The following is a 25,884-nucleotide window of genomic DNA, read 5'->3' as shown; positions in this document are numbered from 1 at the left end:
CTTCCACAGTCCTCATGAGGTAGAGAATTCCAAAAATTCACAATCTTCTGTATAAAGAAATTTCTCCTCATTTCAGTCCCAAGTGGCAGCCCCCTTATTTTGAAACTGCCCCGTGAACAGAAACATCTTGCCTGCATCGGCCTTGTTTATTCTTTTAAGTATTTTGTAGGTTTCAATGAGACCACCTCTCATTTTTCGAAACTCTAGAGAATACAGGCCCAGTTTGCCCAAAATCTCTTCATAAGAACGACTCGTCATTCCAGGAAATCTTCGTTGCACTCCCTCGATGGCCATAATATCTTTCTGAAGTAAGGGGACCAAAACTGCACACTACTCCAGGTGCAGTCTAACCAAGTTCGTATACAATTGAAGCAAGATCTCTGTACTCTTGTACTCGACTAACATTCCATTAACCTTCCTAATAGCTTGCTGCACCTGCTTGCTCGCCTTCAGTGATTTATGGACAAGGACACCCAGGTTCCTTTGTACATACATCTAGACATTCTAATTTCTTACCATTTAGGAAACATTTTGCATACTTGCTCCTTCTAAATTGGATTACCCATTTTTCCGCATTTTATTCCATCTGCCATCTTGGGCAAAAAAAGCATGGAAAATCTTTTATTTCAGATACATGTTTGCAAAAAGTAGGATGGAAGGACTGGGCGAACCAAAGGCAGTTATTGATGAAACATCTAGTCTTTATAACATCGCTAGAAAAATCATGGTTAAGGATGGAGCTCAAGGATTCTAAAAAGGCCTTGTTACATTATTAGGGATGTATGATATATAGATAGTGAGAATAAAATGAAAGAGGGAAGTCAGATTAGGGGGATGAGCAGGTACAGCGAAATTAGTCTGAAAGATTTTAATTGAGACAATGAGAGGAAATGGCGAAACGGCAATGAAATTCCTCATGTGGGGAGAATTGCATCAGCAGCCAACAAGGAAAGAAACTTTGTTAGATCTGGTTATGAGTAACAAATAGATCAGTTAGATGATGTAAGTAAGGGTGAGCATCCTGGAATAGTGACCATAATATGATGAGGTTTAAGATCCAATTAGGAAGGGAAAAAGTTAGAACAAAGATTAGATCACTGGGCTGAATCAGGGCAGATTTTAGAAAGTTGATCACATTGGCTGATGTAAGATGGAAAGAGAAATTGGTGAGCAGGACTCTAGAGCAACAGTGGAATGTTTTTAAATGGGGATTGCCAGGTTTCATGTTAAGTAATAATAATTGCTTATTGTCACAAGTAGGCTTCAATAAGGTTACTGTGAAAAGCCCCGAGTCGCTACATTCTGGCGCCTGTTCAGGGAGGCTGGTACGGGAATTGAACCTGCGCTGCTGCCTTGTTCTGCATTACAAGCCAGCTATTTAGCCTACTGCGCTAAACCAGCCCTGAATAGTGTATATTCCATTAGCAATGTTGGTTTATTGGACACAATCATCTCTGACTTTGTATGGGCGGGGAAGGTGCCGAGGGTGGGGAGGAACCTGCTGCAGAGGCAGCAGGGGGGGTTGGCGTTGCCAAACTTGCTTCATTATTATTGGGCGGCGAATGTGGACAAGGTGTGGCGGTGGTGGGAAGGAGAAGGGGTAGAGGGGGTTAGGATGGAGGAGGAATCTTGTAAGGGTTCTAGTTTGAGGGCTATGGTGACGGCAGCATTGCCAATGGCTCAGAGTAGGGATTCAGGGAGTCCAGTGGTGCAGTCCACGGTGAAGATATGGAATCAGCTGAGGAGGCATTTTAGGGTGGAAGGGATGTCTGTGCTAACGCCGCTGTGTGAGAATCATGGGTTTGAGCCGGAGGGGATGGATAGTGTAAACAGGAGGTGGAGGGAAGTGGGGCTGGTCAAGGTGAGGGATTTGTATTTGGAGGAAGGGTTCGCCAGTCTGGTGGAGCTAAGGGAGAGGGTAGAGCTGTCGAGGGGTAGAGAGTTCAGGTGTCTACAGGTTAGGGACTTTGCATGAAAAGTCTGGAAGGGGTTCCCTAGATTGACGGGATACACCCTGCTGGAGCAACTGCTGCTTCCGGATGTGGAAGGGGAGGGAAGAATTGGGGATATATACAAGTGGCTGGGGGAGCAGGGAGGTGAGCGGGTGCTGAAGATCAAGGAGAAATGGGAAGCGGAGTTGGGAATGGAGATCAATTGGGGAATATGGAGTGAGGCACGACGAAGGGTAAACGGGACCACCTCTTGTGCAAGGATGAGCCTGATACAGTTAAGTTAGTGCTCAGGGTGCTATGATTCGGGCGAGAATGAGTGGGTTCTTTCAGGGGGTAGCAGATGAGTGTGAGAGGTGTGGGTGGGGGCCAGTGAATCATGCGCACATGTTTTGGGGTTGTGAAAAATTGGGAAGATTCTGGGCAGGAGTGTTCGCGGTCTTAGCCAGGATAGTGGAGGAGGGAGTGGACCCGGATCCTTTGGTGGCGATATTTGGGGTTTCCGAGAAGCCGGAGCTCATGGACAGGACGAAGGCCAATGTCTTGTCCTTCGCCTCTCTGATTGCACGGCGACAAATTTTGCCACCGGGGCTAGCAGCATGGTTGGGTGACCTGTATGACTTCCTGCGGTTAGAGAAGATTAAAGTGTGAGTTAAGGGGCTCAGCAGGGGAGTTTGAGAAAAGGTGGGGAATGTTTGTGACTGTTTTTGAGGAGCTGTTCGTCGTTGGGGGAGTGGGTAATGGGGAGGAAGGGGGGGGCGTGAATAAGGAGAAAAATCTGTACAAACTGTATAGTTGATTGTTGGGAAGAATGCTTCCCGGGGTGTTTATTTGCTGTAACCTACTTTGATACAAGTTTGAATAAAATGCGTTTTTAAAAAAAAAAAGCAATGTTAGTTTGTTAACTAAGGTTAGGAACCTACAAAGGTTAAAGAAGAAGACCTATGATGGTTCTTGAGAATAATGAAAATCAGTAAGGTAGAATGAGAGAATGATTGGTTATTAAATGAATAAGGAAAGCTAAGAAGAAGTAGGAAGAATTTTCAGAAAACATCTAAAGGAACAAGTATTTGACAAATATCAGTGAGGTGTGATCCCAAAGAGGAGAAGATTGACACCTGTAGATGAAAAAACTACAAATGTATCTGAGTATATGTCATTGGTCTTTCGAGAAGGATATTAGAAAAGTGAATTCTAAAGTGGTTGAGTGAGATGAACAGTATTATGAAAAGGGAATATAAGCTAAAGGAAAACAAAGCACTAAGGTCTCATGGGATTTATCTGCAGACCCAGAGGGAGGAAATTTGCAGTACTCAATCATTTCAAGACTGTGATTGGCCACTCTCTGGCCTTATGACAGACAACGTGGCATCAGTATTTTAAAGGAAGATGGGTATAATCCAGGTAATTGCAGACCAGATAAATTCATATTTTGTGGTAGAGAAAATTTGAGTCTTTCAATTGAGGACGAAATTACCATATATTTGATTGGAGAAAATAGAAGTGGCCAGCATGAGGGGATAGTAGTGTTTGACAAACCACAGAATTCCTGAGCTAACATGCTGTATGTAGATGGGAGGAAAGGAGTGGATGTATTATGCATGGACCATAGGAAAATGTTTGACAACGGGTCATCAGAGAAGTTTAAAGGGTATAAAGTTAGGGGAATAAGAGCAAATTGGATGTAAAAATGGGTTAGAAAGGAGTAAACTGAGTAGGGATTGATACATTTTTTTGAAAGGCTCATTCTTGCGCATTATAAAAGTACCTGTACAAACGTTTTGAAAGGTTGAGGCAGTGCTACTTTGTATTTCTCACTAAAAATGACAGTGGCTTGGAATCTGAAGGGGTATGGGGATGTGGTTGGTGCTGTTGAGAAGGTATCCTTTAGATCAGATTTTTAAAGGTGATGTCGACCGATTATGTGCCGGTAAGGGAGTTGAAGGCTCAGCTACCAATAGAAACAAAACAAGGCTAGAAAAGTTAGGGTGGCTATATGGGGAATTTGCAGATTTAATGAGGAATCTGTGGAGATCAGGAAGATTTGGGGTAATCAATGAGTGGAATAGTATAAAACAACTGAGTTTCAGATGAGTCAGAGTTCATGCAGGTTAGAACTTGAGGTGAGAGCTGAGCATTGGGGAAAGTCCAGTATAGAGATGGCAAATGCGTAGATGACAGTTTCAGTAGCAGTGAGAAAGGCACAAGGTAGTAAGCTGTCATAGTGATGGACTGGATATGGGGTTTGAAGCATTGGAGTTCAGTGAATGTGTGAAATTTCATATGCTCACATGAAATGTGCTGAACCACCTAGCAGTATTTGATGTAGTCTTTCCAGACTTGGAGTATGCCTATATTTAATGATGGGGTGATATTAGGGCAGCACGGTAGCCTTGTGGATAGCACAAATGCTTCACAGCTCCAGGGTCCCAGGTTCGATTCCGGCTTGGGTCACTGTCTGTGCGGAGTCTGCACATCCTCCCCGTGTGTGCGTGGGTTTCCTCCGGGTGCTCCGGTTTCCTCCCACAGTCCAAAGATGTGCGGGTTAGGTGGATTGGCCATGCTAAATTGCCCATAGTGTCCAAAATTGCCCTTAGTGTAAGGTGGGGTTCCTGGGTTATGGGGATAGGGTGGAGGTGTGGACCTTGGGTAGGGTGCTCTTTCCAAGAGCCGGTGCAGACTCGATGGGCCGAATGGCCTCCTTCTGCACTGTAAATTCTATGAAATTCTATGATATTCTAGCCTGTGATATGTCAAGATTTTGAGGTGACAAATTAAGTTACCAAATAAGTAGTAACTCGTGTATAGTTATGGTTCTTCTCTTGCAGGCATCTTACTTAAATATGTATTCTTCAGTTATAAACCGTGGCAAGTTGATTTGATTGCTGCGGCAAGCATCATTTGTCTAATGTTGACATATGTACACTTTTGAGTTTTTTAAATTGATCAGTAATTTCTCTTTCCTTCCCCAACATCCAGAAAGTTCAAACATTGTAGCATGCAGACCACACCCATTTTGAGATTAGGTGAGATGTTTGATTTGTTTGTAGAAGGTAGATAATTGATAAACTAATAAAGCTTAGATAATAAAATGCATGGTCAGGATGACTCTATCTGAACATATTAGACGTTAGGGAAGCGAAAGTAGGGGCACTATGCCATGTATATTAAAAATTAGAAAAAGGAGTAATGACTGGCAGATAGCTAATGTGATTCCTGTGGATAGCTAATCTAGTGAACATTCAGCCAATCAGTTTAAGGTTGTGACAGGAAAGATATTGGAACCCTTACTCGCAGATGTATTAGAAAATCTCTAGAAATGACAAATATAACTGTCAGCACAGATCCCAAAAGAGAGGTGTTATGCTTGCCAACCTGATTGAATTCTTTGAAGAATTAACCAGAGGGTTACATAGGGCTCCTATAGTGGACATAGATGGATTTTAAAAAATCCGTTCTAAGGGAAGGCTCGTGACTGAGGTAGGTGGCGGTATGGGGGAGCAGTTGCAAAATGGATAGCAAGCTGGCCACAATATTAGAAATCAGAGTAGGGACCATGGTCATATGGAAGATGTTTCCACTTGCTGGTGAGACCAAAGCTAGGTGCTGGGGAAGCTGAAAGTTCTGAAGGTGGATAAATCAGATGGACTCCACCCCAGGGTTCTGAAAGAGATAGCGGAGGAGATTGTGGAGGCATTGGTGGCAATCTTTCAAGAATCACTGGAATTGGGTAGGGTCCCAGAGCACTGGAAAATGACGAATGTAATATCCCTGTTTAAGAAGGGAGGGAGGCAGAAGATGGGAAATTATAGGCCGGTTAGCCTACTTTGGTCCTTGGTAAGGTTTTCGAGTCCATTATTAAGGTTGAGATTGCAGATTACTTGGAAGAGCATGTAAAACAGGGCTGAGTCTGCACAGCTTCGTCTGTTAGAATGAGAATGGGCAAAGAAGTGGCCATGGAATATAATGTTTATAAGTGTGAGGTTATGCACTTTGATAGGAAGAATAGAGGCATAGACTATTTTCTAAATGGGGAAGGGCTTCGGAAATCTGAAACCCAAAGGGACTTGGGAGCCCTAGTTCAGGATTCTCTTAAGATTAACATGCAGGTTTAGTTGGCAGTTAGGAACGCAAATGCAATGTTAGCATTTTTGAGAGGGCTAGCTAGAATACAAGAGCAGAGATGTACTGCTGAGGCTGTATTAGGCTTTGGTCAGACTCCATTTGGAATATTGAGCAATTTTGGGCCCTGTATTGAAGGAAGGATGTGCAGGTCTTGGAGGGAGTCCAGAGGACGTTCACAATCCCGGGAATGAAGGGCTTGTCATATGAGGAGTGATTGGGGACTCTGAGTCTGTACTCTATGAAGTTCAGAAGGATGGGGGAGGGGAATCTCTTTAAAACTTAACAGAATACTGAGAGGCCTATATAGAGTGGACATGGGAAAAATATGTCTACTAGTAGGAGAGACTAGAACCCGAGAGCATAGCCTCAGACTGTAGGGGTGATCCTTTTAAAACATGAGGAGGAATTTCTTCAGCCAGAGGGTGGTGAATCTGTGAACTCTTTGCTGCAGAAGTCATTTGAGTGTCTTTAAGACCAAGATAGGCAGGTTCTTGATTAATAAGGGGATCAGGGATTACGGGGAGCAGGCAGGAAAATGGGGATGCATGGTGGAGCAGACTCAATGGGTCGAATGGCCTAATTCTGCTCCTATATTTTGTGGCCATAAGTAGCAAAACCTGTAGGGAATTAAGGAAAAACATTTTACCTGGAAACTGGCTAGAATATAGAACTCGCTGCTAAAATGAGTAGTTGAGGCAAATAGCCGAATCTAAAAAAAATCACATGGGGCAGAATGAAATAGAAGGATAGGATGGAGTTTGCTTAATTGGAATGAGGGGAGGATTGTGTGGAGCATAATCACTAGCATATAATTGTTGGGCCAAATGGCCTGTTTCTGTGATTGTTCAGCTAGCTGGAATTACTAGACCATTTTTGGGTTCAAGCTTCACCTGAACCATCTCAAAAAGGAAAAAAAAAAGGTGAACATATCAAAGGATCATAGAATTTACAGTGCAGAAAGATGCCATTCGGCCCCTCGGGTCTGCACTGGCCCTTGGAAAGAATACCCTACTTAAGCCCACACCTCCATCCCATCTCCGTAACCCAGTAATCCCCACGTAACCTTTTGAACAGGGGCAATTTAGCATGGCCAATCCACCTAACCTGTACATCCCTGGGCCACGGTAGGAAACCGGAGCATCGGGGGAAACCCACGCAGAGACTGGGAGATTCCTTTCTCCCTCATTTATGTATTTAACTTCACCTTAATTGCTTCTATACTATTTCTTCTTCCACCACATGTAGTGAGACAACAGAATAATGTAACAGTGGTGTGTCTTTATATAGTGCCTTTGGCATTCAAATTGCTCTACGACACTTTACAGTGGAGTACAGCAAATGGAACCTCGAGACAAGGAAGATAAATTAAGCTAAAGGAAGACTTGGGAGTAAAGATGGATTTTGATAAGGATTTTAAATAAGAGAAGAATGGAAGTTTTAAGAAGAAATTCTAGAGGGCAGGCCGCCTGGCTGAATTGAGTGCTTGAGAGAAGGTCCAAAGGAGCCCAACCCAGACTTATAACTATGTTTACAGCTCTTGTTTGTTGTCAGGCTCCGAAAAGCGGCATTTGTACATTGGATGTGTAGACTTGAAGGTGATATGATTTAAAGTTTTTTTAAATGATATAGGGAGTAGATGTTGTTTTGCTGAAGGGGTTGGGCTCAATTTGAATGAAAGCACTAGAAGGGGGTTTGGTATAAAATATGAAAATATATTTGAAATGAAAATAGTTTATTGTCACAAGTAGGCTTCAATGAAGTTACTGTGCAAAGCCCCTAGTCGCCACATTCCGGCGCCTGTTCGGGGAGGCTGGTACGGGAATTGAACCGTGCTGCTGGCCTGCCTGGGTCTGCTTTAAAAGACAACGATTTAGCCCAGTATGCTAAACCAGCCCCAGTATTTGGCTAGATGCTGGAAAGTATTTATTTTCAGTGAGTCACTGACCTCTGAAATTTGCAAAACACACCGTAAGTGTTAAGTTATTTTGTTTACTGATATATCCAAACTCAAATGGGAATCCAGGAGTTGAGGTGCAGAGTAAAGATTTTCTGCTTGATTTCTGGGTCTAGACATAAAGTTAGGAAAAAGTGTGTACTTCAAATCAAGAAGCTTATTGACAAAAGTGCCTGGTCTCGGTGAACTCCGATGCTTGATGTACAAATTTATGATTTATGCTGACAAGTCAAAATTGAGGGAGGCGTTCATGAAGTGAAGGTTTAAGTCACCAAGGATCAGGAATTAAATCAGTATTTAGGCAAAAGAAGATATGGAGGAGAACATCTTATCATGGGCTTTGGAAGAGTGATCAATGGATTTTTGAGTTGGGAGAGATGGAACAGGGCAAGGTTGTGCCAAAAGAATTAGGGACGTTTTGGTGATTGAGGTTTCACCATAGCTATTTGGATTTCACCATAGTTATTTGGATGGAACAAATAATGGGTTAGTGAGATGTGGAGGCCTCCGTGATAAAGAAAGATTTGCCATTTAGCCAATAATTATGGCTCAGTTAATGGCAGGATATCTGTGGACTTATCCATGACTAACCTGGCTAGCAGTCTGTGCAGGATATGAAGTCTATGCTACTAAGTTTTTGACCTTGGTCCGATTATGATGGCTAAATGATCCATAATTAGCACCTATTATGAAAATGGGAAGTATTTGCAGAAAGTGTTTTGGTGTTTGGATTTTACTTTAAATGTTAAACAGATGGTGTTTGCAACACACATTGATGTAACAGATCCCATGGCACAATTCAAAGAATAGAGGGGTTCTTCCTGTGTACTGGCTAATATTTATCCCTCATACAACACACTAATTCAAATGATCTGTTTGTAATCTCATTGCTGTTTGTGGAACCTTGCTATGTGCAAATTGAGTGTCCTGTTTCTCAACATGACTACACTTCTAAAGAACTTACAGCCAACTACACTTAAACATTTGAGGTCATGAAATGCATGATACAAATGCATGCTATTTAAGAAACTTGATATAATTTTAGCTTGTGGTAAAGATAAGGTTGTAGCTTCAGTGATTATTGCATCATTGCAACTGGTCATGAATGTGCTGCAGTTGAATTAGGTCAGAAAAGGAAATTCAAATGAATGATTCACTCTTTTCTCTTTCTCTCTTTCCCCCCCCCCCCCCCCCCTTTTTGGAACAGTTTCCTTTGACAACTTTAAATTGGGCATGAGTGAACATATACCCTAACACATTTTGGAAGCCAGATCACAGAACATTTTCTTCCATTCTTGTTTTACATTTTCTTTTCTTGTGCATTTTTTTTACTTTAGCAGTGAGAGAGATATCCCCAGATTTTTTTTCTCTGGGTGTTGGTTCCATTCATCTGACTTTAAAATCGGGGCATATTCGAAAAAGTATTTGGCCTTGCACTGCTGCTGTATGTACTCAAAGGCACAGAACCCTGATCTGCATTAAAATACTTCAAATTTTCTTTATATTTAAAGTGAAACTGTCCATAAAACAATATTTGTTTAATTTTACTTTCTTTGTGTAATGTTTTGCTTGTAGAGTATAATGGCCTACTGGGGATAGAACATAGAACATACAGTGCATAAGGAGGCCGTTCAGCCCATCGAGTCTGCACCGGTCCACTTAAGCCCTAACTTCCATCCTATCCCCATAACTCAATAACCCCATCTAACCTTTTTTGGGACATAAAGGGCAATTTAGCATGGCCAATCCACCTAACCTGCACGTCCTTGGACTGGGAAGAAACCGGAGCACCCGGAGGAAACCCACGCAGACACAGGGAGAACGTGCATACTCCACACAGACAGTAACTCAGTAGAACCCTGGCGCTGTGAAGCCACAGTGCTAGCCACTGTGCTACTGTGCTGCCCTCGGCATATAAATTGCTTAGAGGATACTGTATTTGGCAGAAAGGTTGTATGTTAGTGTATACGAATTCCAATATCAAGAGGATATGAAAAGGACAGGTAGAGACACAATTAGATTGAATAGAATTAATGGTGTCTGAGGTAAGCTTCTTACTCGGGATATCCAGAGTGAAGCCTTGAATCTGAAATTGTGGATGGGGTTATAATGTGTTTGCAGTCTTGTCAGAGTGAATTTGGCAGGTTTACGTATGACGAGGACAGTGGAGAAACTAGGACAGTGGAGAAACTATCAACATCCTTTTAAAATGATTCTGAATGCAATATTACTCATGCAAAGAAAAGGGACCAAGCTTAAAGGCTCACTTGTCTGGTTGAAGAGGATAGCCAAATAACTTACAAAGGAATTAAATTTATTTAAGGCCATGAAAAATGACAGCATTAGGATTAAAAACAGCAGGATGTCTCAGTCTGCAAAATGCAGAAAAAGGTTTGCCTCAGTTTTTATGAAGGGGAAATCGTGTTTAGCCAATCATAGAATCCCTATAGTGATGAAGGAGTTTGGCCTATTGGGGTTGCACTGACCCTCCGAAACAGCACCCTACCTAGACCCACTTCCCCACACTATCCCTGTAACCCCATCTGAGCTTTGCAAAGTAAGGGGCAATTTAGCATGGCCAATCCACCTAACCACATCTTTGGAATGTGGATACAAACCAGGACACAGACAAGGGGAGAACAGGCAAACGGCACATAGTCACCCAAGGTTGAAATTTCACCTGTGCTCCTGGCACTGAGACAGCAGTGCTAAACCACTGCTAGTTTATTGAGTTCTTTGAAGGAGTCATGTGTGCTGTGGATAAAGGGGAACTGGTGAGTGTGCTGTACTTAGATTTCCAGAAAGTTTTTGATAAGATGTCACATCAAAGGTTACTATGATAAATAAAAACACATAGTATAATGGGTAACATTAGCATGGATTAAAGATTGGCTAGCTAACCGGAAACAGTTGGCATAAATGGGTCTTTTCTGATTGTGGAAAAGGAAGTGATGTGATGTGCCATAGAAATCTGTGCTGGGATCTCAACTTGATACAATTTATATAAATGACTTGGATGAAGGGCTGAAGGTATGTTTGCTAAATTTGCTGACAACACAAAGAGAGGTCGGCAAATAAATTGTGAAGAGGGTGTAAGAAGGCTACAAAGAAACATAAGTAGATTAAGTAAGTGGGCAAAACTCTGGAAATTGAATATAATGTGGACAAATGTAAAATTGTCCATTTTGGCAGCAAAAATAAAAAAAGCTTATTATCTATATGGTAAGAGATTGCAGAGTTCTGAGGTGCTGAGGGATCTGAATGCCCTAGTGCATGAATCACAAAAGACTGGTACCAAGGTACAGCAAGTGATTAGGAGGGCTAATAGAATGTTGGAATGAGGGGAATTGATTAAAAAGTAGTGAGATTGTGCTTCAATTGTACAGGGCATTGCAAGACCATATCTGGAGTATTGTATGCAGTATTGGTCTCCTGATCTAAGGAAAGATGTAAATGCATTGGAGACAGTTCAGAGAAGGTTTGCTGACTAATATCAGGAATGAGCAGGTTATCTTAGGAAAGATTGGATAGGTTTGGATTGTATCACTAGGCTTTTGAAGAGTAGGAGGCAACCTGATTGAAACCTTTTTAGATCCCGAGGGGTATTGACAGGATGGATATGGAGAGGATGTTTCTTCTACTGGAAGAATCTAGGACTAGTAGTCACTGTTTAAAAATAAGGTTTCGCTCATATAAGACTGGGATAATAATTTTTTGAGGGTCATCAGTCTCTGATCAGTCAAGGTCATAAAGAGCGGTGGAACAGGCTCGAGGGGCCGAATAGCCTACTCCACATTATGTTTGTATGGGTCATCTTAGACATGGTTCCTTCCCTCGCTCAGGTACTCCTATAGCGACATGGCTTTCAATCATGGCTCGGTTGTGGTCCGAAGGTTAAGAGTTTGCATCCTGCTAATTGAGCACATCATTTAGACTGACATTTCTGTGCAGGACTGAGGGATTGCCATCTTTCAGATGAGATATTAAACCAAGACCCAGTCTGCCCACTCAGATGGGTGTAAAAGGTTCCACGGCACTGATTAAAGAGCAGGGAGTCTTCTTTATGTCCTGGCCAATATGTATGTTGCAATCAGCATTGCTTAACATGGGATTGTCGAATTACCATTGTTTTTAAATGTTGATCTTGTAAATTGGCTGCTGCACTTCCTACTTCACAACATAACTGCTAAAGTAAATGACTGATTATAAGGTGCTGTATTAGTGAACATTCTTTTTTTCCTCCTCTTCCAAGTGATATTGCCAGCATGGCACTTCATTCTTCTTGGCTAGAGGTCAGATGCTGCTTTACTCCAGTCCTCGGAACTGTGATATTTAATTTGCAACTTGTTTCCTGATTTCAGTCCAAGCTTCAGCTGCTGATTTTAAACCTGTGTAAACAAAGGTTGCAATCAGCAATGTAAGGGAAGGAACAATGTACATATATGAATGGGTTGTCTGAAATGAGAAGCAGAAGGGAAAATGTAATTGTGAATGATAACCAACAGCAAGCTGCTAATTAGCAATATTTACCCCTCACTTGAGTGTTTTTTAGATGGAATTGTGGCGAGGTTGTGTTATGCCGCCTGTATGCATATATGGTGACAAAGTGGCAATAAACTGCACTAAGTTGATGAATCAGACTGAAAAGTACACAACAAAGGAAACAAGTATATTTAAGGTAACATTGCATTGTAGTGGTAATCATAGAAATTACAGTGCAGAAGGAGGCCATTCGGCCCATCGAGTCTGCACCTGTCCTTGGAAAGAGCGCCCTATTTAAGCCCACACCACCATCCTATCCCCATAACCCAGTAGCTCCACCTATCCTTTTTTTGGCCACTATGGATAATTTAGCATGGCCAATCCACCTAACCTCATTTTTGGACTGTGGGAGGAAACCAGAGCACCCGGAGGAAATTCACATAGACACTGGGAGAACGTGCAGACTCCGCACAGACAGTGACCCAAGCTGGGAATCCAACCTGGGATCCTAGAGCTGTGAAGTGACAGTGCTAACCACTCTGCTACCGTGCTGCCCTGTATATACTGTTATAAATGTCAACCCCATGATTTTCAGCTTGAAACTATAATCTTTCATTTACCTCATGCAAAAAGCGACACTAGCTTTTCAGGGATTTAAAGCCCAAACAAAGACTTCCGAACCAAAGTATAATCCTGTAGATGTTCATAATTGATTTCATTGTAAACTATAAATATTGATATAAGTCGATACTGGTAGGTAAAATATTTACCTCCAGGCTTGAAAGGATATTAGGGTGAGAGGGGAGGATCCAGTTGTGGTCCATTTTGGGCCAAACAACATAGGTCCTCTTTCCTTGTCATGCCTGTTAGGGGATTATCAGGCACTGGGAACTAAATTAAAGAGCCTCGAGGGTTATAATCTCAGGATTACTACCCGAGCCACATGCAAAGTGGCGTAGGGATGAGAAAATTAGGGAAGTAAACACATGGTTAAAGGAATGGTGCGGGAAAGAGGGGTTCCTTTTCATTGGGCATTGGCATCAGTATTGGAACAAGAGGGATCTGTACCTTTGGGATGGTCTTCACCTGAACCGATCTGGGACCAGTATTCTAGTGGAAAGGAAAATAGTGTGGTCACGGGCTTTAAACTAACAAGTGTGTAGGGGGGAGGGGGGCGGAGAGAGAGAATGGGTGACACTACGGGAATAATAATGGTTAATGAGAAGCAAAGCAGCAGGTTAGCATGCTGGGGGTGGGGGGGGTTCAACTACAGGGAAAATTATGAAAAAAGTTAAAGGGAAGAACTCAGGAAATGTTATTATTGGAGGTGTTAGGATTCAAAAAGACGGTTAAAAAAACAGCATAAGGGCACTTTACTTGAATGCTTGTAGCATTTGAAACAAGGTAAATGAGTTGACAGCACAAATCTTCGCAAATGAGTATGATTTAATGGCCATTACAGATATAGTTGCAGGGTGGTCACGACTGGGAGTTAAATATCCCGGGGTATCAGACTATTTGGAAGGACAGACCGGGAGGTAGGGGAAAGGGTGGTAGGGGAAGTGGTGTGGCTCTGATATATAAGAATGACATTAGGGCGGTAGTGAGAGATGATTATAGGTTTTATGGAGTAAAAGGCTAGATCCATCTGAGTGGAAATTAGACATAGAAAGGAGAAACGGTCATTGACAAACATAGTCCATAGGCCACCAAATAATAACATCACTGTTGAGGGGCAATAACCAAAAAAATAACTTATATGCATGTAAAACTGGTATGGCAGTTGTCATGGGGGGATTTTAATCGACATGCCGATTGGTCAAACCAGCCTTGCAGAGGAGTTCATAGAATGTATCCGCGACAGTTTCCTTGAACAGTATGTATTGGAACCGACGAGGGAGCAGGCTATCCAATATCTGGTCCTCGGAATAATGAATGATCTTGTAGTTAGGGATCCTCTCTAAAAGAGCGATAACAATGTGGTTGAATTTAAAATGCAGCTGGAGGGTGTGAAGGTAATATCCAATGCCAGTGTCTTGTGCTTAAAGGAAACTACAATGGAAGAGTTGGCTAAGGTAGACTGTGAGCAAAGACTTTATGGTGGGACAATTGAGGAACAGTGGAGGACTTTTAAAGCGATTTTTCAGTGCTCAGCAAAAGTATATACCAGTGAAAAGGAAGGTAGGAAAAGGACTAATCATCCATGGATGTCTAAGGAAATGAAGGAGGGTATCAAATTGAAAGAAAATGCATACAAAGTAACAAAGATTAGTGAGAAACCCGAGGATTGAGAAATCTTTAAAGGACAACAGAAAGCCATGAAAAAAATCTCAAAAAAGTAAGATCGATTATGAGTAAACTAGCTCAGAATATCAAAACACATACCAATACTTTCTACAAATATATAAAAAAAAGTGTGGCTACAGTAAACATTAGTCTTTTAGGGCATGGGAAGGGTGATTTTAATGAGGGGAAATGAGGAAATGGCTGAGGCATTGAACAGGTATTTTGTGTCGGTCTTCACAATGGAAGGCACTAGTAACATGCCAATAATTGATGGCAAGGAGGCTATGGCAGGTGAGGATCTAAAACGGTCATTATCACTAAGGAGATAGTGTTGGGCAAGCTAATGGGCCTAAAGGTAGACCAGTCTCCTGGCTCTGATGGAATGCATCCCAGGGTATGAAAAGAGATTGGGGGGGAAAACTAAAAAATGCTCGTGGTAGTTTACCAAAATTCACTGGACTCTGGGGCCGTTCCGGCAGATTGGAAAACAGCAATGTGATGCCACTGTTTTTAACAAAAAAAAAAAAAAGAGGTTGATAAAACACTGGTAATTATAGGCTGGTTAGCTTCACTTCAGTAGTGGGGAAAATTTATTGAATCTATCATCAAGGAAGAAATAGCGAGGTGGGATAGAGCATAAGGTGTCCTTATATGCCGATGACTTGCTGTTATACGTGTCGGAACCAAGTGTGTCGATAGGGGGAATATTGGAGCTGCTTCGAGTGTTTGGGTCTTTTTCGGAGTACAAACTAAATCTAGATAAGAGTGAGTATTTTGTGGTGTCTCGGGAGGGGGGGGGCTGACATTCCGTAGAAGGAGTAGAAGATGTGTGCACGCGTTGCGGGAGGGTGCCCCGCTAATCACATTCATATGCTTTGGTCCTGTCCAAAGTTAGAGGATTACTGGAAGGAGGTTTTTAGGGTAATTTCTAAAGTGGTGCACATGAAACTGGACCCGGGCCCCCGGGAGGCCATATTCGGGATGTCGGACCAGCCAGGGTTGGAAACTGGTGCGGAGGCAGATGTTGTAGCCTTCGCCTCGTTGATCGCCCGAAGGCGGATCCTGATGGATTGGGGAGCAACCTTCCCACCCTGTGCCCTGGCGTGGCGGGGGTACCTGTTGGAATTCTTGACTCTTGAGAAGGTCAAGTTTGAACTGTGGGGAAGGATGGAGGGGTTCTACAATTCATGGGCATTATTCATCATGCACTTTCAAGAACTGGATAACATCGAACATTAGTTGGGGTGGGTGAGTGGGAGGGTTGGGGGGAAGGGGGTGGTGTGTATAAAGGGTGACTATGGGTGATTCCTGATTCTTTATTGTCATTTGTTTATGTGAACATGCGGGCTAATGTTTGGGGTTTGGTGGGAGGATGGGATCGTTGTTAATGATATGGGGATTGACATATTTGTTACTGATTATTGTTTATTGGTGGTGGGTGTAAATTTGGGAGAAAATGTGAAAAAGGAGAATAAAAAATATTTTTTTTTAAAAAGGAAGAAATAGCGAGACATCTGGATAGAAATTATCCCATTGGGCAGACTCAGCACGGGTTCATGAAAGGCAGGTCATGTTTAACTAGGATGTGGAGATGTTTAACTAGTTTATTGGAATTCTTTGAGGACATTACAAGTGTGATGGATAAAGGGAACCGGTGGATGTGGTGTATCTGGATTTCCAGAAGGCATTCGAAAAGGCTGCGCAAGGTAAGGGTGAACCCCTTATCTTACGGGTAATGTGTTAGCATGGGTAGAGGATTGGTTAACTGACAAAGAAAAGTGTGGGGTTAAATGGCTATTTTTTTGGTTGGTGATCAGTGGCTCTTGGTGTGCCTCGGATCTGTTTGTGATCATAATTGTTTACAACTTACATAGATGATTTGGACCAAGTGTAATGTGTCGAGGTTCACAGATGACACTAGGATGAGTGGTAGAGTCTGCAGAGGGATATAGGTAGTTTGTGAGTGGGCAAGGGTCTGGCCGGTGGAGTACAATGTTGGTAAATGTGAGGTCATCCAAAATGGGCTATTATTTAAATGGTAAAAAATTGCAGCATGCTGTTGTGCAGAGGGACCCGGGTCTCCTTGTGTATGAATCGCAAAAGGTTGGGTTGCAGGTGCAGCAGGTAATTAGGAGGGCAAATGGAATTGTGTCCTTCACTGCTAGAGGGATGGAGTTTAAAAGCAGGGAGGTTATGTTGCAGCTGTATAGGATGCTGGTGAGGCCACACCTGGAGTACTATGTCTTGGTTTGGTCTCCTAACTTGAGAAAGGATGCACTGGCACTGGAGGGGGTGCAAAGGAAATTCACTAGGTTGATTCTGGAGTTGAAAGGATAGGCATATGATGCAAGACTTGAGTAGACTGAGACTATACTCATTGGAATTTAGAAGAATGAGGGGGGACCGGATAGAAACATAAAATTATGAAGGGAATAGCTAAGATAGAACCAGGGAGCATAGCCTCAAAATAACGGGGTGCAGACTTGGGTCTCAGTTGAGGAGGAACTTCTTCACCCAAAGGATTGTAAATCTGTGGAATTCCCTGCCCAGTGAAGCAGTTGAGGCTACCTCGTGGAATGTTTTTACGCAAAGATAGATGGATTTTCAAACAGTAAAGGAATTAAGGGTTATGGTGAGCAGGCGGATCAGTGGAGCTGAGTCCACAAAAAGATCAGCTGTGATCTTATTGAATGACCGAGCAGGCTCAAAGGGCAGATGGCCAACTCCTCCTAGTCCTTATGTTCTTGTGATTTGTTACAATTTGAATTTTAAAGTGATCAAATTCTGAATTATTTCAATTTTTAGATTTTACTCTATTCCATTGTTCTGAATTTAACATGAACCCAAATGAAACATGCCAGCCAAGCCCTCAAACATTATCTGTGTAACAGTCAACTTCATGGCCTTTGTCCTTAAAAAAAAAAATAGATTTCAAAAATTTGACTTCTCTATGCAGAATATCATAAATGTGGAGCATCAGACCTTTTCAATATTATTGCAAGGAATAGAATACAGTTGCTGTTAATGAAAACTGATTCATTTTCCTCTTCTTTTTGATGTTTTACAAGAGTCAACCATATGGGGAAGGTTAGAAAATGGTGAACCATTTCATTCAATAAAGAATTTTGATAAAATTGCTATTAATTTTCCTATCAAAATTGTTCTCTATTAGATATTGTAGCAATGTAAAATTTGAGCTATTTTGAACTTGAGTGTAAGTTATGGATAAAAATTAATTATAAAATCTCTTTTAATTACAGGTGCGCATAGCAGCAAACTTCATTATTCATGCTCCACCAGGAGAATTCAATGAAGTTTTTAATGGTAAGTTCAGTTAAATTGCTTATAAAGTGACTCTGCCGTTTCATTTTATTTGTACGGCTGCAACTCAAATTGTTAACTCTTAATTATGGTTGAGAATTAACAGATACAGGTTTGCCAGAGGCTACGGGATGATTTCTGTAGTTATATAAAATTGTGGGAATACAGCATCGTTACCGTGTGCATTTGCATGTCAGAATGAGCTTAAACCTCTCGTCAAGCTGCTTGGGTGAAGCAGGAAGGTATAACCTTTCAGAGAGGGTTGGAACGTGAACTGTGCTATTCTTGTCTGGGTGGTAGTTCATTAATATTGCATGTGTGGGAATACGTTTTTTGCTCTCCTGTTTACTGGGGCTGGTTTAGCACAGGGCTAAATCGCTGGCTTTGAAAGCAGACCAAGGCAGGCCAGCAGCACGGTTCAATTCCCGTACCAGCCTCCCCGAATAGGTGCCGGAATGTGGCGACTAGGGGCTTTTCACAGTAACTTCATTTGAAGCCTACTTGTGACAATAAGCGATTTTCATTTCATTTCATTCATCCTGTCTATTTGTTGTTCGCATGCCTAGTTATTTATGCAACCTGGTCAACTAGATTTATTAGTACACGAGTATCTGAAACAGTCTGTTTTGCACCATTTTAAATGGACTTTGCTTCAGCAGAAGCTCCTAGTGTTGGAACATCAGCATGGCTTCCCTTATTACTCATTGGTCCAGATGTTGCTGTCAGATGGAAAGAACTGGTACTTGCCATTCTATGTTGATGGCTGCTCATAATGTCTTTGCAGGCTTTTGAGTGGAATTATATCCAATGATAAGTTTTTTAATCCAGCCAGCCCCCTCTAGAGGGCACCTGTGGCCTATCAACAGGGCACGAAACGTGAGGCCCTTTAAAACATCAGACTGATTTTTCGGGGTGGGGACGTGAGGCGCGGGACATGGAAGGTAGCGCTACGAAGGGTGAACTTGTCCTCGTTGTGTGTGAGATTAAGCCTCAACCAATTTAAGGTGGTGCATAGGGCCCCTGAAGAGGATGAGCTGGTTCTTTGCAGGATGGGAGGTGTGCGGGAGGGAGCGAATCACATCCACATGTTCTGGGCATGTCCAAAGTGGAGGGGAATCTGGCAGGGGCTCCTGGATGTTATGTCAAATTCTGGGAGTAGGGAGGGCCCCGAGTCTGGAGGTGGCGGTATTTGGAGTGTCAGAAGATCCAGGAGTCCAGGTGGGGAGAGAGGCTGATGTCTTGGCCTTTGTCTCCCTGATAGCCCGGAAACGGGAACGGGTTTTGCTAAGCTGGTGGGGGTATGGGTGAGCGACCTGACAGAATTCCTGCACCTGGAGAAGATCAAGTTCGCAAGCTGAGGGTGGGATTCACCCGGAGGTGGAAGGCGTTTATCGACTTCAAGGTGAGTTAAGATGTCAGTGTGGGGAAGGTTTAGAGCTTTGTTTTCATTGGGGGGAGATGAGGGAGGAAAAAGCAAAGAGTAGTGAGGCCGTGGAATGCCCTACCTGCTACAGTAGTGAACTCGCCAACATTGAGGGCATTTAAAAGTTTATTGGATAAACATATGGATGATAATGGCATAGTGTAGGTTAGATGGCTTTTGTTTCGGTGTAACATCGTGGGCCGAAGGGCCTGTACTGCGCTGTATTGTTCTATGTTCTATGAGACGGGGAGAGTTGAAGGTGTGGTATCGGGGGTATTATGGGCCTGTGCTTTGTTACTGTGTACTGTTGGGCTATATGATATTTCTATGTAGATACGCGAAAAGCCTTCAATAAAAATATTTCTTTTTGTAAGCTTCCCAGATATGCAGTCTACAACTCTGTAAGGCAGGAAGTTTAAATTTGATTTGAATCATGTAGAGAAAGTGAAATAAAAATTATGAAAAGCAGATGGGGCTAAGAAAGAGAAATGAGAAATTATTTTGCAAAGTTACTAAATCTCCAATACTAGTTAACTTCTGCTGAAATGGGAGCTTGTGATTTGTAATACATTTTCAGGACCAGAGGTGTTGTCACAATGTTCGTTCTTTGGAATGGTTTGACACAACTGATGTGGCTTGCTATCAACTATGTTGGTGTGATTTATTTTTGGATGTCAATGGGGAATACCTTATAATTTGTTTTTGGATGTCAATGAGGAGTACTTTTTATGTGGTTTAGTGTACTTGCCTACTAAATGTTTGGACAACGTTATAAGGAAGAGATGACCGAACATTTGGAAAGACAAAGCTCAATCCACCATTGTCAGCTTGGTTTTATGAAGGGTTAGTCAAGCTGGACAAACTTGCTTGAGTTCTTTGAGGGTGTAACCAGCAAGGTGGATAATTGGGAACTTGTAGACATCCAGAAGGCATTTGACAAGGTACCGCATAAAAGACTGATCCAGAAGGCGAGATCGCAGGGGGTTGGGGGTAGAGTACTGATTTGGATTGAGGTTTGGCTGACTGACAGAAAGCAGAGGGTCGGGATGAATGAGTCCTTCTCTAGCTGGCGAACTGTTACTAGCGGGGTGCAGCAGCAGTCGGTCCTTGGACCTCAACTGTTCACAATCTGTATAAATGATCTGCAAGTGGGGACAAAGTGTAACATAGCAAAATTTGCGGATTATACTGAAATAGCTGGGGAAGCAGGAGATAAAGATTTTGAAGATGGATATAGATAGGCTCGGAGATTGGGCCAAAATTTGGCAGATGGATTTTAATGCAGAAAAGTTTGAGGTTATCCATTTTGGCTGGAAAAAAAAAAAATAGAAAGGCAAATTATTACCTAAATCAGTGTTCTTCAAACTTTTTTTCTGGGGACACATTTTTACAAACCGGCCCACCTTCGGGACCCAACCCGGCCGACCTCCGTAACCCACCATTTTCTCTTACCTTGTTTGCTGCTGACAAAAATGGAAGAAATGGTTTTGGGTCCCTTTGGCCCTCGTACACGCTCCTCCAATGGAACCTGCTGGATGAAGGTGAAGCCTTCCGGTGTCAGAAAGTATGGAGTCTCCATCTGTCCAAAATTCTTGAATTTTTTTCCTGTAAAATTTTATCAAATAACCCCCCCCCCCCCCCCCCCCCCCGATCTTGTAAAAAAAAAACTGAATAAAACCCCCCTGAACTTGTAAAAAAAAAAATGAAAAAAAATAAAAATTAAATGAATAAAATAAATGAATAAAAACCACTACAGAACTTTTAAAACAAAAAGCTGCAGCCGTTTTAAAAAATAGCGGCCGCACTGCGCATGCGTGCCCGATTATTGGCACACATGTGCGCCGATCATCGTGCGCGTATGCACAATGCAGCCAAATTTTTTTTTAACATGTTCGCGGCCGCTTGCAGCCAGAGTTATGAGAAGCCGGCTGCTGCGCGGGGATTTGCGCGATCGGGAGCGCCGCGGACAACGGCTCCGTGACCCTCCTGACACCCACCCATGAGTCGCGCCCCCGACTTTGAAGAACACTGATCTAAATGTAAAGTAGATTCAAAATGCTTCTGAGCAGAGGAATCTGGGTGTCTTTCTTCATGAGTTGCAGAAAATAAGTATGCAGGCACAGCATGTAATTAAAAAGGCACTGGATAAAAGCAAATTACTGCGGATGTCATCGGACTCGAAACATTAGCTCTTTTCTCCCTACAGATGCTGCCAGACTTGCTGAGATTTACCAGCATTTTCTCTTTCGTAATTAAAAAGGCAAATGGAATGTTCGCCTTTATTGCAAAAGGACTGGAGTATAAAAGTAGAAAAGTGTTGTTGCAATTGTATAGGGTGTGGGTGAGACCACATCTGGAGTATTGCGACCAGTTTTGATCTCCTTATTTGAGGAAGGATGTGGTGGCATTGCAGGCAGTTCAGATTGATTCCAGGGATGAAAGGGTTAACATATGAGGAAAGATTAAACCGTTTGGGCCTGTGCTTGCTGGAGTTTAGAAGGATGCGAGGGGATTTGATCAAGATATATAAGATACTAAAAGGGATTGATAAAGTAAACATGGACAAAATGTTCCCCCTTGTAAGGCAATCTAGAACGAGAAGTCACAGGTATAGATTGAGAGGCGGTAGATTTAGAACTGGGATGAGGAGGCACCACTTCTTGCATTTGTGGACCTCGCTGCCCCATAGTGCGGTGGAATCAGAGTCACTAAATGGTTTCCAGAAGATAGATATATTTCTGATTTTAAAAAATGGGTTAAAGGGATATGGGGAACATGTAGCGAGGTGAATTTGAGACCAGGAAGAGATTGCCATTCAATCAGATAATGGCTGGAGCAGGCTCGAAGGGCTGAATTGCCTATTTTTGCTCCTAATTCCTATGTTTCTATGCTCTTAACATCAAAGCAGCCATAAGTGTGGCATCAGGGAGCCCTAGAAAAACGGAGTCAGTAGGAATTGTGGAGAGGGCGGGGAGCAATACCCTGCAGGTTGGAGTCGTATCTACCAGAAAGGAAGGTATTTGTTATAGTTGGAGGTCAAATATCGCAGTTTCAGGACATCACTGCAGGAGTTCTCGGGCGCAACCATCTTCAGCTGCTTCATTATCGACCTTCCTTTGATAAAGTCAGAAGTGGGGATGTTTGCTGATGAATGCACAATGTTTATCACCATTCATGCCTCCTTAGATACTGAAGCAGCTAGTTTCCAAATGCAGCAAGACCTGGACAATATCCAGACTTGGGCTGACAAGTGGCAAATTACATTCATGTTACAAAAGTGCCAGGCAATGTTTATCTCCAACAGAAGATAATCTAACCATTACAGCTTGACATTTAATGGTGTTACGATCACTGAAGCTGAATCCCCTGCTATCAACATCTGAGGGGTTTACCATTGACTAGTAACTGAAATGGACTAGCTATGTAAGTACCGTGGTTATGATAGCAGGCCAAAGGCTAGGGATGCTGTGTGAGTAACTCGCCGGCTGACTCCCCAAAGCGTGTCCACCATCTACAAGCCACAGGTCAGGAGTGTGATCGGATACTCTCCACTTACCTCAATGAGTGCAGCTCAAGGAACACTTAGAAGCTCTACCCACAGGGCAAAGCAGCTTGCTTGATTCGCATGCCATCCACCAACATTCACTCCCTCCTCCATCAATGCACAGTGGCAGCAATATGTATCATCTTCAAGATGTATTGCAGGCACTCACCAAGACCCCTTGGCACCTTCCAAACCCACGATCCCTACTATCTAGAAGGACAAGGGTGGCAGATACAAGGGAACACCACCAGTAGGAAGTGTCCCCTCACCCCAACCTGCACCGTTCCTTCACTTGTCACTGGGGTCAGGATCCCTTCCTAAACAGCACTCTTGAGTGTACTTTCACCTCACGAACTGCAGTGGTTCAAGTAAGCACCTCACACCACCTTCCCAGGGGCAATTAGGGATGGGCTATAAATGCTGGCCTCATCAGTGATGCCCACACACCATGAAATAATTTAAGCAAGGTGAAATGAGTAACTGACATTGACACCTGGGTAGCATTTGACTTAAATGTAGCATCAATGGACCCTACACAATTGAAGTCTATGGGAATCGGGGTCAAAACTCTCAAAGTTATGCTTGAGGTCATTAGAGGCCAATCATCTCAGCCCCAGGGCATCACTTACAGGGGTTCCTCAGATTAGTGTCCCAGGCCTAAACATCTTCAGCTGCTTCATCAATAACCTTCGCTCCATCACAAGGTCAGAAGTGGGGCTGTTCATTGTTGATTGCAGTGTGTTCCATACTGCCACAACTCAGGTACTGAATCAGTCTGTTCCCACATGCAGCAAGACCTGGATAACATTCAAGCATGGACTGATAAATTACAAGAAATAGCACCACGCAAGTGATGGGCAATCTCAATCTCCAAGAATCTAAACATCTCCCCCTGATGTTCAATGGCATTCGCATTGATGAATCCCCCATCATTGACATTCTGGGGGGTACCATTGACCAGAGGTTTAACTGGACCAGCCACACAAATATTACAGCTACAAAAGTTGGTCAGAGGTTGAAGCTTCTGTGCTGTGTAACCTGCCTCCGATTGCGTCATTTTGACTTGATACTATGTTCCTTTAAAATGGGCTTTAAAACCCCACCACCTTGAGGGCAATTCGGGAGGGGTAACAAATGCTAGCCTTGGTAGTAATGCTTATCACATATGAATAAAAGATAAAGTTGCACAGTACTGATTTGATGGTTTATTACTGCCATTATATATATATATATATATACTCGTGTCAGCATAACTCTATCATGCTTGAATTTTGCTTCATGTTGCCAAAGACTAACTCAGCACTATTCTGTTAAACTTTCTTCCAGATGTGCGGTTGCTGCTCAATGAGGATAATCTGCTCAGGGAGGGTACAGCGCAGTAAGTAGAGTTGTGGCTTAATTATGCAAATATTAAATCTGTTATAATTGCAAAACAAATGTTTCTTACAATTATTTAGCCAATAATACTATTAATCAAAAACAAACCACATATGACACAGCCTTACATATGTGGGGATATTTTGTTTTCAGCATTAGTTGTATTCTGCACTGCACCAGTACTTTAGTTCTGCCTGCAAGGATACAGGTCAGCAAGGTGTCTTGCTTAACAGGCTTTTGACCAATCGTTGGGAGGTAAAGATCCACAAAAACCTTAGGGGCCCCATGACATTGCAGTAAATTCTCTGCCTAGAACAAGGTCTCGGTAACCAGATTATACACTGTCCTGTCCAAAATACTGCAAAGTTTTTCAAACAAAGTGTAGTGCCATGCTACATGATTACTGTTTGTTTGAAGTGTATATGAAAGCCAGCAGAAATGAATAATGTAGCTTTCTCAGCACTTTGCTCCCCATCAAGGCATTGCCTTTATGCTGGACACTGTGTCCTAGAGGGCATTGACTAATTCTGAATGTCGACGGGAAGCTCCGTATAAGGGGCATCACCGCACAGCCTGATCCTGCCCTCCCTCACCTGATCACCTAAAATGAAAATAATGAAACTGCAATGCAGTTAACCATTTCTGGGTTCTAAAAATGAAAAAAAAAAACAATCCTCCTTACTACAAAAATATATTAAATGTTTTAAATTGCTTTAATTGTGTAAAGGTTTTCCACCAGTCGAGCTTTTTCAAATTTGCATATTTAGGGGACTATTTTAACTGCACATACTTTGGATTTATAACCTTTCCATACCTTGTCATCTAATTTTTTTTGTTCATTATTTAATTTTAGTGCCTTTGCACAGTATAATGTGGACCAGTTTACTCCAGCAAAAATTGATGGGTATGATGATCAGGTATGGAGTAATTTGTGTTACCTTGAAACTGCTATTGCATAAAATTTCCATGAGCATGTTTAATGTCATATGTCCTGTAATTTTACTGCATGCCTGTGTTGTGCTTTCCAAGGCCAGTATTCTAATTCCTGTCTTGTTGGGAGGGTAGGAGAGGTCTGTGTTGGAGCAAGCTCAGCTGTCTGTGTTGGCAACAGACTTCGAGCTATGGTCACTAATGACCTATCTGCGATATTTGAGCCTCCCGTTAGTTCCCAGATGGTGAGCTTCTGATCTAATATTTGGTTAGCCAGCTAAATATTTCAGGATATTTATTTTGATTCTTGTGAATTTCCAAAATGAAATCAGGGAATCAACATAAAATTAGCTCAAATCTTTTCATTTATACTCTCAGTAGGCTTTCTTGGCTAAGTGACCAAGCAATTGAACATATTTTTTGTGGTGATGACGATCATTCCTGTAGCAGCCTGCTGATTCTCTATTCCTACAGAGAGGATAACTTAGGTGCC

The 25,884-nt window shown here is 42.4% G+C and overlaps 1 protein-coding gene across 1 annotated transcript in view; it reads left to right on the top strand.

Annotated features, from left to right (window-relative positions):
* Positions 1-25,884, top strand: part of LOC140396536 (F-actin-capping protein subunit alpha-2) — a 48,103-nt gene that overhangs the window by 4,159 nt on the left and 18,060 nt on the right. Inside the window, exons 2-4 of the mRNA XM_072485262.1 lie at positions 18,057-18,120; positions 24,411-24,462; positions 25,315-25,378. Coding sequence (XP_072341363.1) covers positions 18,057-18,120; positions 24,411-24,462; positions 25,315-25,378 — 180 coding nt within the window. The remainder of the gene's footprint in view (positions 1-18,056; positions 18,121-24,410; positions 24,463-25,314; positions 25,379-25,884) is intronic.

The sequence above is a fragment of the Scyliorhinus torazame genome, chromosome 19, assembly GCF_047496885.1.
Source record: "Scyliorhinus torazame isolate Kashiwa2021f chromosome 19, sScyTor2.1, whole genome shotgun sequence".
NCBI classification, from domain to species: Eukaryota; Metazoa; Chordata; class Chondrichthyes; order Carcharhiniformes; family Scyliorhinidae; genus Scyliorhinus; species Scyliorhinus torazame.
The sequence above is the reverse complement of the archived record's forward strand: the minus strand, read 5'-3'. Positions and strand labels throughout refer to the sequence as shown.